Source organism: Eimeria necatrix, genomic scaffold, assembly GCF_000499385.1.
Source record: "Eimeria necatrix Houghton genomic scaffold, Enh_scaff152, whole genome shotgun sequence".
Classification (NCBI taxonomy): Eukaryota; Apicomplexa; class Conoidasida; order Eucoccidiorida; family Eimeriidae; genus Eimeria; species Eimeria necatrix.
The window spans coordinates 7844-26372 of NW_013654978.1; the positions used below are offsets into that span (position 1 = coordinate 7844).

An 18529-nucleotide genomic window follows, 5' to 3' on the forward strand; every position below is an offset into this window, starting at 1 on the left:
ACATCCCCGCCACTTGTTTGGCCAATATCTCGTATGCTTGCTCTGCCGGGGTCCTTGGGTGGACTACGGTGGGACTATCACGTTGCAGCGTTGCTTCATCAGTCTGAACGACCGGTAACTCGCACCACTGGCCATTCACATAGGTTCGGAATTTGTCACACTGGAAATACCAGGCCACCTTGTGTTCAGTCAGCCAATCCAAACCCAAGACTAAGTCATAGGCAATGGGTCCCACTAAAATGTCCCCGGAAAAACGTGTGTGTCCGCACCACAGCGTCAATCCCGTCACAACCTGATCAATGCGTAGTTATGCACCTGTAGCTATGGTGAACCTATGTTCTTTCGGAAGTCTCTGCACTTTCAGCTGCAGTCGTTCGACTATTTTAGGACTAATGAAACTTCTCGAAGCCCCAGTGTCCAAGAGGGCCTCACAAGGACTCCCTGCGAGCTAAACGCGAAGTACCGCCGTCGCACCCGCACAACACAACGCTCCCCCTTGCTCGTAAGACTCTTTCGTGCAAGTCTCCCTCCACCAGTGTGGCACAATCTCTGTCGCGTCTGACCTATAGCCGTCTTCTGTTGCCTCTGCAGACTTCCTGCTGCTATCCGTCGTCGCGTCCGGAATCTCTTCACTCAGGATCGACGCTGACCCAGACTCCCGCCGCGTTTCCAAAAGCGGCTGAGTCCCTTCCGCGCGCCCTTCGCTCGTATTAGCTCTTCCCGCAGTGCTGAGGAGTTGATTTCCCCGCTCAAGGGAGACTGGAATGGCATTAGGGCCTGTCGCTACCGCACACATCATCCCTTTCCCATGGCTACGCGGCCTAGAACGCTCGTCTCCTACCACGCCTAGGCCCGCACGTTTAATCGTTCCGTCTTCTCAGTGCTAGGGCGGGTGGGCGCCCTACTGCTCTTGTCCACCGACTCGGGCCGGACTCGTTCATACGTAGGACAGTCCCGAGCATAGTGTCCCACACCGCCATACTTCTTGCAGATTTCCCCCGGACGTCTGGTACGTTCCCCTTTGCTGGTGCAGATACGTGCCGGATGTCCGCGACTCTGACACTCAAAGCAGTTCGCGTGGGTTCCCCGAGGGCGATTTTCAATTTCCTGGCGCCCACGAGGTCCATTGGCTTGGACGATAGCTCCAATGGCTCGACTGGTCCTTTCTCGGAGTTCCAGCACACTCTGCTTGGGCTCGTAGAGCTGTATTGCGGCGGTTGCCGCTTGTTCCCACTACTGATATTTCACTTGTCCGTTACTGATTATTAGAAGATGGAGGTCTGTCGGTAGCCCGGTGCAGTAATAGTCCGCGAGTTCGTCGGGGGCAAAACCCAACCCACGCTCCGCTACAGCCGCGAACTGGTCCGTGTATTCCTTCGGGTTACCATTCCACCGTACTTTAGCCAACTCCGTTAACAATTGACTCTGCGACATTGTTCTGTCAAACTGCTTCAAAAGCCTGCGCTGTACTGTCGCCCAGTCGCTTAGGTCGGTTAGGAGGGTCCTATCCTCCTCCAGTGTTGCGACCCCTTGTATGTCGCTAGCTAGCTATCGTCTCTAGGACACTATCCAGCCCCATTGTAGTGCCTGTGCACTAAATATCGTCTTTCGATGCGCAGAAAAAATCCCAGAAAAGTGCTGCCGTTTTCAGGTAGTATGCGAGACGTTGCGCCCGATTCCCCGGTTCCGCCTACAACATTTCTTATCACACTCATAGCGGAGTGGAATTTGTTCCACGTGACGTAGGAACTGCTGCATGGCATAACATTGGCTACAGGCACCACCTTTGGGGGCACCTCCTTATGCCCATGCGGCCGCTCTGCCACGGTGGGTTTCGGAGTAGGATGACGAAAATGGGCCGATGTCCCGCTAGGCATTTTGCTTACTGATATTGTAGAAGTCTCGTGTTATGTGGGCCGATAACGTGTCCGCTGCGGAGATGCTTCCCTTAGCGAGCTAAGATATCTAGGTGTGAATCATTGAGACAAAGTATTTCTACTCTCAGGTCAGGAAAGAAAAAGAATTTCAATCCCGGAACAGCCCCCAAATGTAGTGCAAAGCGCCTACTGCTGCGACTACGCTGTTACGTGGACGACAAATAGAGCGCCCTATGGAAAACCTTCTACCTTCGACGCATCTCTCATGAAACAAATACCCAAATATCAATAATCGCTGTCATCATTCAAGTCCTGAAATCGATTTTCCTTAAAAGCTTCCCGCACTTAGGGTTCTTGCTTCCTTGGCCCTGTGGGGCGGTGGCCCGCACCGGTGCCGGCCCTATCGCCAGACCCAATCTTCAGGTATATACGGACACGTCTAGCCTATACATGCTAATTTGCTGATAAACTGACTGACTTCCTTACTAGTAAGAAGTTCCTGTTTTCGTTCATCGTGTTAATCGTGTTAACCTCTTATATATTACCAGCTAGCTATCTTTTTAAGGTCACCAGCAAGCGCTATTGTAGTGCCTGTGCACTGCAGGGACTGTTGTGATAGATCAGCTACAGCTGTAGCGAGTGGAATAGTTGTAGATCGCAGCGCCATAGTGTAGCCCAGAAATGACCTTTGGGATCAAAGCATTATGAAAACGTCAATTGAAGTAATCTCCAGTGATGATACTGTACAAAAAGGCGTAGCCGTTGGGCGGGAAGGCTTAGTGTACTTTGCAGCTCTTGGCCCCGAGAGTAGGAACTGGCAAATGGGCAGAAGCTGCAGAGTGTACCAGAGCCACTTAGGGGAGTCTAAAGACCCGGTAAAAACGGATGTATCTCTTGACGAAAACGTCATAAGAATGTGAATTCTGGGCATTTTCTCCTATACAGGAGGTGCCATAACGAATATTGATAGATATGCGCCTACGCAGCCGGCTACATGGGAGAGCCATTTGCAGTACGAGCCAGGCTTAGTTGTCTGCGCCTGTTCTTCAGCGCTCACAAAGGAAGCGGACTGCTCCCAGCTGCTTTAGCTCCTTCGCCAGTTGATAGCGGATACTGGCAGAAGATCACATAGCCTACCACCAGATGTCCGCAGCATATTAAGAGGAGAAACCTGGTTAGGTTACGCCTGGTGAGCCACCCCAATCCGACCCTTTCACTATTAAGCAAGGTAGGAGCACATTTTTTGGGAATTCGTCTTACTCTGGGGTGTAGTCTTTCCGCAACATTGTGTGTCCAACTGCGATTTACAGGTGTAGCCAACAATGCGTGGCTGGATAGCTGCAGTCGAGCCCATCCTACAGAGTCCTCTAAGGTCCTGCTTGCGGCACGCACTTGATTCTTGCAAGAAGGGTGGCATTCATCTTGTCGTTTCCCTGTCATTCACCCTCACTGTTCAAGTGATCCCCTAATACTTCTTCTGATTTTATTTCTGGCGACTGGGAGGGCCCCCATGAGGCAGGCCCACAAGGTCCATTCGCCCCCTGAGCGCGCCGCAAGTTACTCAATACAAGGAACACGCCTTTGCTTAGAAAATCTTGAAATTCTTCGTTCACTTGGTAAGCCTTTAACTTCGTTCCCAGCGCCTTAAACCGCAGCTTCCGCGCAGACATCGTCAACCAATCCTTTGGGGGTGTTCAGATCTTAGCGGCCAACTTCAAGGCCAAGGCTTGTAAGTTCTGCTTTTCAATCTTCATGCGCCTTTTTATTGCCCCTCTTTATTTCAAGCAGCCAACTTTTAATCAACAATACTACAGATTACGTGCCAGCACCAAGCAATAGCATATCTTACAGTGTGCTGCGATGGAGCTCTACGAGGATACGCAGCATAGGACGAAAAAGGAGCAACTAATAGCTCTGGACACCGCTAACCCTTTATAGAATGCAAGGGGTAGCAAGTAGAGACCAACTAAAATCAGAGCTCTAACTATAAAAAGCTCCAGCATGAACAGAACTATTCTTTCCCCACGCTCGGAGCTCAACACTAACACGGTCCAAGCGCTCTCAGTGAGGGTAGGAGGGGAAAATCCCGGGACTGCCATGGAGGATCGCTGCTATGCCACTTAAAGACAGCAATAGATCTGCACTTTAACAGAGAAGATGCGCATTCGCTGTTGCCAAGAGTGCGCAGCGAACTAAAGCGTCCGCGTGTACGTGTAATCGAGGTTAAATTGTGAGCAATGCCTAGTAGTACGTTGTCACCAACAAAAGACTAAAGCCCAAACTGCTTGCAAATGAGGGCACCTGAACTCTCATGCATGCAACATTGCAAAAGTGGTAGCCGAGCGCAGGCATCCATGTTGAACCCTCTGCATATCAGTGCCAGGGGCACAGCGCCCACGTAATCCCTAAAGTCTCCAGAACTCTTCGCTCCCATTGAGTTTTTCTACTGAAGAGAAAACCATATAGTACTTATCTCAACTTTTCCTTGACAATTCACGAACCTGCGTGCAAGCCTGCAAAATGTTACGAACGCTCTTGGAGTTAAGGGCGATACCTCTCCAGTTTGCAATGCGCCTGCTGGTGAGCTGCTTTCGTCATTTTGACATGACTTTCCTTTCTGTTTTGCCTACCTAAAGTCAACCGAAAACAATAAATGATCCTTGCGCTTTTGTTTAAACATTGACTCACTGCGCGCTGTGGACAATCGAGGAGTAAAGGCACGGCCCGCCGTTGCTTGCTGTTGTCTCAGATCCCACTCACGAAGAAAATTGAAACAGCATTTGGCCTTGGAAGCTCTGAAAGTTCTATTACTTGCGCTTCAGTCATGCAAGCAAGTTAATTGCAAGCTTAGCTTCGCGCTCTTCACAGGGACTGTGAGCGATCAGCGTTACGTGCGTTGCAGAAGCTCATCCCCATTTACGGGTGTGCCGCATGTGAATGACTTTTAGTTCCAGACTGATTAGATGAAAACCAAATACGCTTGCATTCTGACTCTGATGTAGTTTGCGGAGCTGAAGCGCAAAACAAAAGAACTATCTATCAAGAGTGTGTCCAAACAACTGGGCAAAGCGTTGGACCATGCGCAAGGAAGGAATTTTGGCAGCTGAAAAACTGTGCACTACACTAAATGGGGCTCTAAACCACAATGAAGGAACTAAAGCTGGAATAAATGCCGCATTTATTATATATGGCACTCCAATGCTTTCTCGTTGAAACAGGTCACGTGCGGGGATCGTGGGGTGGCGCACAGAACGCTGGGCAATGACGTAGCGTGATGGCTCCTCTGCATGCTCTGCCTCTACCAGAACTTCTCCACATTAAGGTCAACGTTTATTTCGCCTTTTTATTATTTTGTTGCCTTTTAGCTTTTCTTCTCACCTCAATTTTCCAGAAACAGTTATTTCTAGGATGGTGGCAATAGCCTGTCACAGCCTCGCGCTGTTGACAATTGCTGCTTGCGCAGTTACGGCTTTGGGGGCCGATGAAGTAAAGGATGGGAATCAAAATGTTGCTGCTCAAGTATCTGAAACAAATGAAGGTCAAGCTGCTATTCCAGGTAGAAAGGGAGTCAATCCCGTGCTTGCTGGCGCAGCCGTTGGCTCGACTTTGTTTCTTGCCCTTCTTTTGTTCGGCATGAAGGTCCTCGGCAGAATGGTTGTCCAAACAGATTCCAAGGTGGGAAGTGCGAGTGCATCTTGACATGTGGTTATGCAGAGAATGAGACATCGATTTGGCTCCCTCTCCCTCTCTCAGCACAACCCTATGTGCCACGCTTGTTGTGTTCCGCAGACGGCCGGCCCAAAGGTTGCGGAAGTAGTTTTTTCCGGTGTGGGTGCGTGCACAACCATACAGTCCTTCCAGCTATTTCGAGACTTGCTTGCCTGTCGACTTTTCGCTCGCATAACGTGTATGAGTGCCTCCTCTGATGGTGTATGCAGACAGCTTCACTTTGTCCACTGAGGCTTACACTGCCTGGGTTGAAGTCCTATACGAGGTGCGTAGCAGTACAGTATCTGCATGCCGTAAGTAAAGTTTGGCGATTTGTATTTTTTGGATGCGCTCTATGGTGCAACGCGGAAGAGCGGATCGATGTTTCCTCAGGGGAAGGCAAAGCAGACATTGAAGAAATTACAAGGAAGCTCAAGGGAGTCATGTCTTGCGGACAGCGGACGCACCATTCAAAGATTCCTTAAATCCATAAAAAGTGGGTATCAGTGTACTGTTTGCTTGATAAGCCTCGCCGACTTGGCTGTGCACATTGTCGCTATTTTGACGCATTCTTCCGTGTGTTGTTTTCAGCGGATGGTGAAAGATCCCTTCTTCTCCATGTAAGTGACGAAGAAATCATCGTTACATTTGATCTGAGGCTCATGCAGCCATAATGGAAACAAGGTGGAGCGAACACGTCTCCCAATGGCGATAGCATTCTTCGTCTCAAGTTCCCATGGGGGTGGTAGGAGGTGGACTCGGCACCATGACAGTGGGCACCGATTGGCTTGTTTGTAAATTTTGAGATGAATTCGGGCATTTTCGTAGGCTTGGAGGTCCGAGGCTTGCGCTGCACAGGGTGTTACCCCCGACGCATTTGCTTGTCGGGCCCCCTCTGGGAAGGGGAAATGATGTGCAACTTCGTCGCATTCACGTTGACTCCCCGTTTTTTTTCGCAGCCAGCTATCATTGGAGTTTTTAAATAGGAGAACCGGAGGTTCCTCTTCCGCTTCCCTGGATGTTACCTGCTTCCGTTCTCTCCCTCTGACTTACAACCACAGGAGACGAGGCAGATGGGCCTCGTCCGTCTATATATTTATTGTAGTTTGAAAGCCGTCATTCATTTCTTAGTGGTTAGTTCTTAGTAGTATGGCGACGACGTGCGGAATGCGCACTTATATCTTGAAACGGTGAGGACACTGTAGGGAATGAGCATCGACTTCCAAAGAGTGCGTGGAGGCGAGAACGCATACGTTTTTGTCAATGAAAGCATGCATAGCTTCTCCGCCATTGAGCTTCCGTATGTAGATGTGGTGAGATACTACTTGTGCTCCGTGAGGGAGCCTATCCTTGCGGTGTTCATTGGAAACCTCTCGAGGCGCTGCAAGTTGTATAAGCCCAAGATCCGGACACTCCACTCCCAAACAGTCTCATGCATGCATCATCTCCCCCATGGTGCCTGCTGTCTTTTGCTGAGTACTGAAGGCGTTGCGAGCTTTCTTCCCATTAAGCCGTCGGCCAAAGTACCTTTACGAATCGCTGCCCACCATAAGGTGAAACTGCACGTTCGTCCTTTGCCACATTTGTTCGAGCTTTTGTTTCACTTACACACTTATATATATTGCTAAAACTGTCTGAGGAATTTCTCCACAAATGGGTAGCTTCTGAAGCTCCAGCCCTAGAGTGGCCGTCCAGCATGCAATCCGTCTTCTGCTTCATCAGTAGACATAACCTTCGGACCCACAGACGGAAATCCTTCAACTCCATCTCGTGGATGTTCGATATTTTATGGGACATCTTCAAATGCTGACGGGTTATCGTCATCCTTTGAGCAGCATCGAGTCTGGTGGCACATAGTCAACAAGGCCCAGCTCAACACGCTCTGCGATTAGAACCTGCCAAATCATGTGATTTTACGTTAGGTGTTTCTCAATGGAAAACCCCCACTGTCTGCATACCTTGGGAGTCTGGTTTATTGAGTGCAGACACTCGGAAATCACGAAGTTACAGACGTGACTCCCGTGGGCTTCATCATTTCGATTCATCTTTTTTCCAGGAACTGAGTTGTCACACAGCGTCTCTTTCTGTTCTTTTTACAGGCAAAACAATAAATTTTGATGGAAAATCTGGTATTCGGACCGGGCCTCGTACAACTAACTGAGTTGCCGACGCACTAACCACCAGATGGGACTTCTTATCTGCCTGGTGAAACCTGACGGGTTTAGAAACTGTGCGGCAGCAAAATACTGTTCCGGCACGGTGTCGCTTGCTTTTCTCCTCGCAGTGGCTTTATGGTTGGGGGGTAGAAAGGAAGTGTCAGCGGCACTGCTGTCTCGCCCCACGATTGTACCCCTCGCGGCCCGTCGCGAGCTGCTCGGGAGCTTCTCTCTTCTTAGTACAAAAGCCTTGCGCACTCCTGCAGCATGTCGCAGCAGAGTCTGTACCTTTATGCCGCGTTCTCGAAGCGTGCCTGCAGTACTGCCTTCGTGGAATTCGTCAATTCCAGAGCACGCGGAGGCTATGATGCCCGGGGATTGGGACGTCCACTGGAAGGCACAGAATGGCGATGCGGGAGGTACACCAGACGTGTCCGCAGCAAATGCAGCGGCAGAGGCGATAAGGAAAGCCGCTGGAGCTAGCGAAGCAGAAGCTTTTTCGCGCCTCTGGGAAGCTCTGCGGGGTGGGAAGTTTTTGTCGTTGTCCTTGTCCAACAACCGTGTGGCAAGTTTAAGAATTTTGCGCAGCTGGCCCGTGAACAACACTCTTTCCTTTAGGGGTATATGGCAGGTTAGGGCGAGGCCTTTCCTCCCTGCTGTCCTAGAAGTAGAACTGGGGTTCCCTTCCGAATTACCGGAAGTCATTTTGATTTTACGTGCGCCCCTTAAAACTGGATCCTGGTTGAGACAGGTGCCCCAGCTGGTGTCCGGAGATGCAAGCCTTTCCTTTTCACCTTTCTTTCCCTGGAACACCCAACGTCTGGGGATTGTGGAAATCAGTCCACGGAGAAAGCGCCCAACTGTTGACACGATGCTGCAGTGAACATCAGTTCTTATCGGGAAGGTCAAGCAAACTTACGTGCACAGCGTACACGTGCAAACCGCGCAGTTTGTCCACAGCCAGGCAACCGTTGGATTTCCTCATCTTGCTCGTGAATCAAGAAGGGATGAAGGCAACCGTGTGGCACGGTGTACGGGGAGTTCAGGTTCCACCCTACCCCGGCAGTCTACTGCACTTACGGGCGGAAATATAATTGGTGGCGTGCGCATGCGTGTCGCACCACCTGTAGGGTGTGACATCCAAGCACTGAAAAAGGAGAGGGCACCGTCCAAGCATAATAGCCCCACAGGAGATTTTCGCTTCGCGAGACTATTGGAATCACTAGACCGCGGGGGATACTCGAGCCTCTTAACAGTAGCAATTCTGCACTGCGTTACTTTCAGTGGGCGCATGCACTTCTGTGTGCTGTTTTCTCGTCAACTTGACCTAATGAGACACGAACTGCAGTTGCGAGTGAACGTTGTGAAAGCTGCAAGGGGAAATGCGCGTAATAAAATTGCGACTTATCCCTGGCCGCGAAGGTTGGGCTAGGAATCCCTTCGTTGATGGCATTAACTGAGGGACACCACAAAGTATGGCTTGGACCTGCCGAAAAATTTACACTGTGAGCATGCGTATGCCTTGACCACTGCTAACATGGAGCTGGTGTTCATTGGCATGCTGGCCAATGCATTCATTGGTCTTTGGGATGCGCCCCAGACGATGGGTCGCTTGTTTCATTTGTTTGGGGGTTTGGCCTCCGCACGTCAGCCACTATGGTAACCGGAACGCCAGCAACTTGTACAGTACAGCTTGATTCGCCTTCTCCTAAAAGCATCACAACGCAACATATAGAACTTACATGCGTAGTTTCCTTCAGAGGAAAATACACCGAGTGAGCCGAAAAGTGACCTACCTTTTCCGCAATCAAGAAAAGTTTGAAGAGCGCTTGAGTTCGTGTCCTTCCAGTTTTGCTTCTCAGTACCAGTCAACTTTCTGATTGCACTAACCGGTTGCTGCAGAGGGCACATCGCATCTGCTGCTGCGCACATTGCACTACAACACATTCGGTAACTCGAACTTTGGGATGTTCTGGCGACAAACCCGGAGTCGTGGAGCCGCTTGCGCCTCACCTGTGCTGTTATTTCAACCCAGGCAGTGTACTTGTTAGTTACTAGTGTAAAACTTGCTGCGGACAAACAGAAAAAGCCCAGCTGCAGCCCCTGCACGCAACCTCAATCGAGATGCTACGAAAGCCCGATCGTGGTGCAAAGAAACTTTCGCAGTTCTTGTCGGAAGTCATTTCCTTCTAGCTCACAAGTGAGATTTAACACTTCTTCAGCGAGCCTCTTCCCAGCGTCCTGAAGCAAAAGTAGCCGAATATTACATGGTACGGAACTTTCGATCAACTTGAGGAAGAACGAATCCCAGTCCGTAATCTAGGGGGAAAGGGCAAACGCCTCTACATTACCTACCTCAGCGTTCACTTCGACAATTTTCGTGCCGAGAACCTTCAAGCCAAAGTAAACAATGGCAGCAAGCAAGGCCGCACCGAAGGCCGCTCCACCAAGGATGGGTTTGACTCCAAGTCTCGCAGGACGCGATCCCTCTGGCCGTGGTGATTTCTCAAGGCCGATTGCTATCAATGATTCACTTCCTCCGGCTTCTTCTGCAGCCAAAGCGGAGGCTGCGCAAGCTGCAATCACCAAGAATGCCAGACTGCGGCGTGCAAGTGCCACCATTTGCAAGGCAGGTGCTTCTACGAAGTAAATACAACGTGGAAAAATTATGGAACCTCGTATCGCATGGTGACAGCACAAAATATATGAAAAGCTTAACGCTTATAGCAGCCAGCTGCTGCTTGGCTGCCTCTAGCTCTTATACCCCGCTACCACCACTGTCCCCGAAGGGGACCCCGTGATGGTTTCGCATGTTCCATTAAACATTTGTCGTGGAATGCCAGTATTTTCAACATTTCTGCTATTTTATATAGCCGATGCAAATGTCTGGGCCCTTTGCCATCATCAGTTGGTTGTAGTTTCGCTTCTGGCTTTTTTGAAGCACTTGTGACGTTCAGTCACTCGTGGAGGAATAAGCGTTCCACGCAATTTTTTCCGAAACTTGCTGCCACCAACACTTGCCTACAAGATAAATTTAGAATTCAAGAACTGTCGTAAATATGTTGACGCGGTTATCCATAGAATTCGGCCTTGGCGTGGGCAGAGCTGAGACTAGTTCCTTGTGACCTGTGGGGTTGAAGTTCTGAAGCCTTCCCCACAGTAGTTCTTGCAGAGCTATGCTTCGTGCACTCTGTCTGTTTAACTTATTTATTTCTGACCTAAGTGATAGTGCCAAGTGACACTAGAAGGACTTGGTGACGAGTCATATCCTCATGTGATGCGGCGACACCTGCGTTCTCTTGTCATGTAGGGTGTCTTCGAAAGTGTAAAGCCTGGTGACTTTACATTTGCACTCATTTGCGGATTCATATCTTGTGCTAAGCCTCTACTTTAAAGCCTTCTCAGCGGCTTCTCACTCACACTCAAGGAAGGCGCCTAGGAGCCTCCTAGAATGCACTTAAGCAAAAACTTTGCTCAGCGTGAGCGCAAAATTGAAGGGAGATGCAGAAGTCAGTTGCGTTTGATTCACATAAGTGCATTTCACTTGAGTGTCTTAGTGCAGAAAGTACTGTCGCGGACACTGTCGCGCAAGACACCATGGGTGCCGTTCGGGGCATTAAGTCCCTGAATTACAGCAATGAATTTTTTAAGTCATTCAAGAGCCTGGCCAGCCTTGCCAAGCACAGTATGGTCCATTCTGCCAGGGGTCGAATATAGTGCTCTGCCGGCGACCTCTGCAGTATGCTCCGGGTTCAAAGAGTTGAAGAGAATGTGTAGCGAAAATTTCCTTTGCAGAGCATCGCCCTGAGGTGACCCGAGAGCGCAGTTCTACTTTTCAGTATCCTTGAAAATGCTTTTCCCAAATTAGTCACTCGTCATACTTAAGCATTTGTACGTTTTTGAGAAGAGCTGGAAAGACACAATATCAGCCGATTACGAAAACCGAGTAGATTCCATGCCCGGTTTTATACACTACAAAAAGAAGTCGTTCTGGAAGTCTTTAAACCACTGTACATCCCCACTTGAAGATAGCAGCCCGTATCCAGTTCACTTTTGGACCTTGAGACAGTGTGCATCCCCAAAGAACGGCCTGCATCCCCTCAGCTGCCGCGTCTCAAGAGCACCTGGAGAATCCATACCAAAGATGTCCAGAAAACGCCGTCCAAGCGGGGAGCCAGCAGCCCACAGCAAACCATGTATTAGAGCCAACCAAAAAGCCTAACTCTAGAAGCATGAGAGATTACAGAGGTAACAAGACCATACGGCAGCTTTTCCCCTTCTGCACAGGCCGCGGTGCAGCTGTTGACCAGATAAATCTCATTCAAAAAATGGCAGCCAAAACTGAAGACCTAGGGAAAAGCCAGTAGCAAAAGGGTTTAGGGAGGGCAGTTTTAAAGCCCATTAGTACCCAGAACACCTGTGATACATTGCGCTTCTAGAACCGAGTGTACGGCCCTTTATCTACGCGGGCACAAAGTGGCTCCTACGTGTCCTCTGTAGCAAGCTGGCCTAAAAGCTATCCTCCAGCTTCCCCGAGAGTGCACTTGAAGCCACTGTTTGCACAAGGTCTCATTTGACAAAGCTGACAAAGAACGGAAGCGTTCCCTTCTGTTCAACTTCAAATGAAAGGACCTAAGTAGCAAAAATACATTTTACATCAGTCCCAGCGACTGCTGTTGCAACCCGCGGTTGAGGTCCCAGCATAAAGTAACAAGTGTCTTCCCGTTGGTTGAAGACACAGCGCCTCATCCCCCTCATGTGCAAGTGTTACAGCACTTCCCCCCATGCATCACGTAGTAAAATTTGACCCACTAGTACAGCTCGTTAAACTTCCTTCATGGGTGAGCATGCTAGAAAGTACCATTACTTTTAGTGCTATTTTAACATCTGCTCCTAATTCCCTGTGGACCACAGAGTCTCTCCTGCACTGCTGCAGCCCGCCATTCACGTCTTGAGAAAAGCGGAATACGGACACGCTTAACTTGATTTTGTGAACCTTGTAAAGGCGCAACACCCAGAAACTGTCAAAACCAGTGGTGCAAGCAGCACCTGCCTCGACTCCTTTGCCTCCCTTTAGCGCGTCCCTGATGTCATCTTTTTAGTGACTGAGACTGCAACTTCTTACCCGTGTTGTCCTCGTGTATTATAGGGCGCTTGCAGCTGTTTTGGCATGCGGTCAAACCAGCCCGTTGAGCAAACCACTGAAGTGCTATGAACTGCCGTTGCCCATACGCCAATTAGAAACTGTGAATTACGGTGTATGATTCTCTTGTGAACAGAAGGGCTATTATTACTATTAAAACGATCCATTCATTGGGATATTGGCAGCCAAGGTGGTTCGCCGTGTTGAAAGTTAACGAGTGTCGGGCAATTGAACAGGCGCTGGTTCACAATCAAGACAGAAGCACGGCAGTGGCTGATGATGATAGCGACGAAAATGCTATTATTAGCAGAAGTCTGAAATATGAAACTGAAATATCGATGAAGTCAAGGATATGTTGCACTTCGCATGCAGGAACCGCTTGCCAGCAGCGTTGACCAGTGGCTCAACGCCTCGTGTTTGCGAGTCAAGTTTGGGCAGTCAAACCAGAAAAGGCAACAGATTCGATCTTGCATATTTCTCCCCATAACGGTGCAGAATCATACATTTTTCTAAATGCTTGAAGTCTTCACCTGTACTAAGACGATATTTCATGGTTTGCAGTTGAGCTTCGAGCCTGTGGCTCCCTGGTCGTGCTCCCTTTTCGAATAATTGAGGTGCTTCGGTATTGTACTTTTTCAAACAAAGGTTTATACACAGTGGATTACTGAATTGGGAGTGGTAATAGTCACTGGTTGATTCAGGCCCTCCGCGCCATTCATCCCTTGCGCTACCGGCAAGCATAGGTATCTGTTGCGTCTCTCGTGGTAGCAGAGGCCTTAAAGCTCCGCACGGGCGGATAGAAATGTAGTGCGCTGCTCTTGAGTGTGCATCAGCATCTGCTTCCTGCTGCAGCCAGGCCAGAAGGAGTGTAGTGTGGCTTCCAAGAGGACGGGTCTTGCTGGCTCGCTCCTCACTACTGATTGACCGCTTTGGGGTCAATGCTGCACATGGTATACGGAACGTGGATGGTGGAAAGAAAACAGTACATCTTGAAGGCAAGCGGCCCACGGGACACAGCAAGATGAGTCTTCCGGTGTCAAACTATGGTGTTCTTGGGGAACGCATTTTGTGGCCTGCGGGTTTCGTTGCGCTGCAGAGGATGCCTGGTGAGGACACTGACGATACATATGTTTTCATGTGTAGTGACAAGAGCCACGCACATGTAGTAGGGGATAAAATATTGTGGGTATTGAGGATGCGGGCTGATATGCAAGAGCTGCGCAGTTTTGGGCATTCGGTTCCTGTCTTTGACAGTACAGTAACACTCCTGGGGCTGGATTGGAGATTGCTCCACTAGGTTTAAGGAGAGATGCAGAGCCAGCTTTTTGCGTTTTTGCCTGGCAATGTTTATCAGGCAGCGCAGCCCACGGCGAAACATGGTTGATAAAAAACGACGTAAACGCTCAAAAAGAAGAGCTAGCAAAGCGCAAGTAAGGAAGCCGATTGGACTTACATTGCACAGTGTCGGACATCTGTACCAAGACTATGGTTTTACTGCATCAGAGACGAATTTGCTGATCGAGCACAATGGGGCCTGTGCTGCTGCAGAGCAAAGCTCGAGGAAGCAGTTGCCCGCCTCGATCTCGGCATCTACCAAGCCGCTCAAGACATGGAAGAGGAGCAAGAAGAAGCATTCGAAGACGATGAACACTATGATGATGAAATGGACTACGCAGAGAGATTTGACCCCCATGACAGGTAATTACAGCGGAAAGTTCGTGAAGTGGGGGCTGACTGACTGAGGCGGAATAGGCTTCGTAGAAGCGCTGGTTGCTGTTGGCGTCGGGCGTAGTAAACTTGGAAAGTTACTGGATAATGTTATGCATAGGCGTTGTGGCAGTGTGGAAAATAAGGGAATGCCTTCAGTGCAGTCGCTTCTTTGAATTCCATTCTCGAGGCATACCTCAGCGGAATGTACACAACTGGTGCTATGTGTGCCTTCAAAGAGAGGACCCGGAAGTGCTTTTGGAAGAAAGGCAGCAGCTCAAGACAGATATCGAAGATCAACTAGAGGAGGTGGGTAGAGACGTTGTTGTGTTTTAGTACATTGGCTTTCGTTTCCCGTTTGCCGGCGTACTACTTGAGAACCGAAGAAACAGAAAGCGGCAGACTGCAAAGTAGCAGTAGTATGATTTCTTGTACCAGTCATCTGTTAGCAGTTTGCGTTTGCGAGCACAGAAATAGGCTTTGCGCCGCAGTGCTGCATAGGTAGCATGTCAGAACCTGCCTAAGCTTTTTTAACTTTTTTGGTGCCTAGGTCGAGAAGAAGCTAAAGGAGCTTGAGTCAAGCAACCTTAATTTCACCTGGGAACGCCGTGAGCTTCCGATCGCAGTAAGCTAGAGTTTACTCACTGCTGTGCAGAGCAGCAGCTTGCATGGCGGTTAGTGAAAATTTGAGGTGCTGTGTTTGCAGTGTAAATTCGAGCTGCCGAATATTATGGATCAGCTTTCCGTGGAAACGCGTTATGGAGCGCTGTGTGATGCATGGTGCTTTACGTGACTTTCACTCATTGAACAAGGCCATACTTACGTTGTTGACTACTCTACCTCTTGCACAGTAGCAGCTTTGCGCCTATCCAGCTCCTTTTGTCACTTGTTCTGTAGTATTGGAACCTCAACAGACCGCTACAAGCGTTCTTCTTAGGGCCCACGTAGACCATATAGCTGTAGGATTTTGGGTTTAGTGCCAACAAGTACGGTTGTGTTTGGCATGGCCTTATGTCGGCTATATCGTTACTGGGGGTTCCCTCAGAGCTACCTGATGTGCGCCTTGGCGCATCTGCAGCTTCGGAGGCTTGATAAACCGTGGGAGGACTTCAGCCACGACTTGCTCGTCCAGGCTCATTTAGAGGCACAAGCCATGGCAATTGCAGAAAAGGAACGTCTCGAGCAGGAAGCCAAAAAAGCAGCAAAGAAAGGTATGTAGCAGCTGCCTAGGCATATTGTCTACGAGTGAGGCCCGAATATGTTTACCATGTCATGCCTTTTGGCAGTGTAGGCTGGATGGTCTGTGTTCACTGCCGTAAATACGTGAACAGGTTGTTCGTCAACTGCAACATAACTTTCGAAGAAGTACTTGGCGGCATAGCTCAATTTGGTCTTCGCACTACTTTGCTGTTGCCTTACGTTGTGTTTTCAGGCAAGAAAGTTGCAGCACCGAAAATGGCGCCTAAAATACGTGACGTGCCGACAGTCTTTTGCGCGAAAGTTGTAAGACCTTTACATGCTGACCACACCAATAGTCTTCTATTTTTTAGCACATGCTATGCAACCAGAGTAAAGCTTTTGGACATTTTTATGCGGCTTACTGAGCTGATAAGCATGGCCTAAACTGGCTTGTCTTTGTCTCGCATATGTGGGAAGCTTTTATAGTGACTGTGTCAGATGGATCCGGGGCTGGCCGTAGCTGCAGACGGACGTGTCTTCTACCGGAGTGATGCGGCCTACGACGATGCAGCTGCAAATGCGCTCGTCAAGGAAACTGAGGTGTTTATGAGGTTCTGTTGGCGGTACATCGTGGAAAAGGGAAAATTCAACTTTGAACAAGTGGGATTGCTGCCGGTGGTTCACACTGCCACTGTGAGCCGCACACATAGCAGTTCAAAGACTATGTCTGGTGCGGCCATTATCACGTGAGCCAACGTATAGCGCATGCTATGCCTGTAGACGGCACTGCAGTTGAGAACTGAGTGGAGCACGTAACTTTTCCCTAGTGAGCTTTATTTTAGCAGTTTGCTAGTGCGCAAATAACGGGCATGATTTGCTGCAAAGAGCAGGTATGATTTACCGTAACCGTGTCGTTGTCAGCCACTTGGGGAGTGTACCATTAATGCTGCAGGCCGTTCATGCAAAATGGCAGCGTTGGTGCGGTGATGAAGTCTCTAGCTGGAAAAAGGAACACATACGCGTACGAAGCGGATCTCCTGCTGGCGAATGCAAGGAACCTAGTTTCATGGTACGGTAAACACTGCAAGTTATTTTCTGCTTGGAAGCGCCAGATGTCTTGAGCGCAACTTAACGCAGCACATTTAGTACACCCGTCGCGCAGCGTCAAGAAAAGGGGGTGGCATGGCGTTGCGCTGCAGCATGGCTTTCTTGGAGCACTACGGAGTGTATCACGGCAACATTCACCCATACAACATTATGGTTTCAGACGACGGATTTCGTCTCCTTATTGGCGATTTCGTCCCCCCAAGTACGTAAACCATCCTTGTTTTTAAACTACTAGCATTGTCTATATGTCACTCCGATTAAGACAGCATGCCGCCCCTTCACGCCGTCCGGTATTGTAATCACCTTGCGGATTTACCCAGGCGAGTTCAAACGATGGCTTGTACAAGTGGCGAAGGGATTAGCCGCTGTTCCCCCTTACTGCTCTCCCGAATACTACACTGCATTGTATGAGCGGCGGATACAGCGGCCATCTGTCTACGTGGACACGCTGTCTCCTCATAAACATGACGTGTTCTGTCTAGGCCTTGTCATTCTGCAGCTGGCCACATTACAGAATGTGACGGTGAGGTTTCATTTTTAAGTCTCATTATTACCGCACAGTGAGCATATGGAGTGAACCATTCGGTCTTTTCGTATGTAGACATTCACGGAGAGCGCTTATTGCCTGGACACCGGAACCCTTTGCAGTCTCGTCCGTTTGTTGAATCTCCTAAATGCCTTGTTCAAGGTGTTCCTTACATTGGTGCTTTAGCGTGGTTTACTTGCTGCTTCCTCCAGGTAGGGCCGACGCAGCGAGTGCAAACGTGTGTGTGTGTGTGTGCGCGTGTACTGCGCTGTCCGTCTCTGCGCAGATATACCGCGATAAGCCGAAGAAGCTTACAGCAGCACTGGAGAAACTGAAGAATAGCGATTCACCAGCAGCCCCAGGTATAACAGCTGATAACTGCAGGAACTATGAGCAGCTATTAGTGCGGTGATTCTGAAGCCCTGCAGTTGGGCAAAAATCATTTACGTAGCATTGCCCTTCGGAGGACAGTTACGATGGCTTGTTCTGTTTGAGTTCGTTTGTATCCTCTTCACATGCCACTCTATAGTGTTCTTGCATGGCTTTTTTCTTGTTTACATTTGCCTTGTATATAGATCTGGCCTCACTACTCAGTCGGATGCTAACAATGAACCCTACAGAAAGGCCATTCTTTAAGGACCTGGTGGTGCGTCACTGTAGTAGTTCATCTACCCACATTTCGCTAATCCTGAACAATTGTTTCGTTAGAAAAGCGCATGCACTACTAAACAGGAATTCAGTGCTCCCCTCATCTCAGTGGCGGAGCGCATGACTTAACGCTAGCCGCAGTTGGCGACTACACAAACTGTAGTCTGAAGTTCGTTGGATAGCCATTTTCCACTGTGGCATGCTACAGGATGCTCAAGACCGCTGGGCTCTTCAAGCATCGGAGTGGGTTCGTGGAGCCGCCGAACTTCTAGGTTTCGGGAAACCACCGGCCGAAGAGTTATACTTAAACAAGTCCCTGACTCCACCAGGAATGGGGACGCAGACTCGCCCACCTACACCGAAGAAGAAGAATGAGTCATCCACCTGCAATGTGATGTGACCTGGGTGCACAGCCACATATGAGGCTCTTCTTGTATAGAGCTGCAGTATCTTAGTACTGCAGCCTGCTCGTAAACAT

At 49.4% G+C, this 18529-nt stretch overlaps 2 protein-coding genes across 2 annotated transcripts; one reads left to right on the forward strand and one right to left on the reverse strand.

Moving 5' to 3' along the window:
- Positions 1-9315: 9315 nt before the first annotated feature.
- Positions 9316-10363, reverse strand: ENH_00016490 (hypothetical protein, conserved; the record flags this gene model as incomplete). Its single annotated transcript, XM_013584393.1, has 4 exons — positions 9316-9449; positions 9538-9637; positions 9755-9810; positions 10081-10363. The coding sequence occupies 4 exons, from the start codon at positions 10361-10363 to the stop codon at positions 9316-9318; spliced, it is 573 nt and encodes a 190-aa protein (XP_013439847.1).
- A 3620-nt stretch (positions 10364-13983) lies between these two features.
- Positions 13984-18451, forward strand: ENH_00016500 (protein kinase (incomplete catalytic triad), putative; the record flags this gene model as incomplete). The annotated part of the gene is made up of 14 exons (XM_013584394.1): positions 13984-13990; positions 14239-14314; positions 14433-14582; positions 14831-14900; positions 15142-15216; positions 15670-15802; positions 16024-16094; positions 16269-16516; positions 16723-16839; positions 16970-17079; positions 17198-17400; positions 17690-17765; positions 17979-18049; positions 18260-18451. The coding sequence occupies 14 exons, from the start codon at positions 13984-13986 to the stop codon at positions 18449-18451; spliced, it is 1599 nt and encodes a 532-aa protein (XP_013439848.1).
- Between the last annotated feature and the right edge of the window lie 78 nt (positions 18452-18529).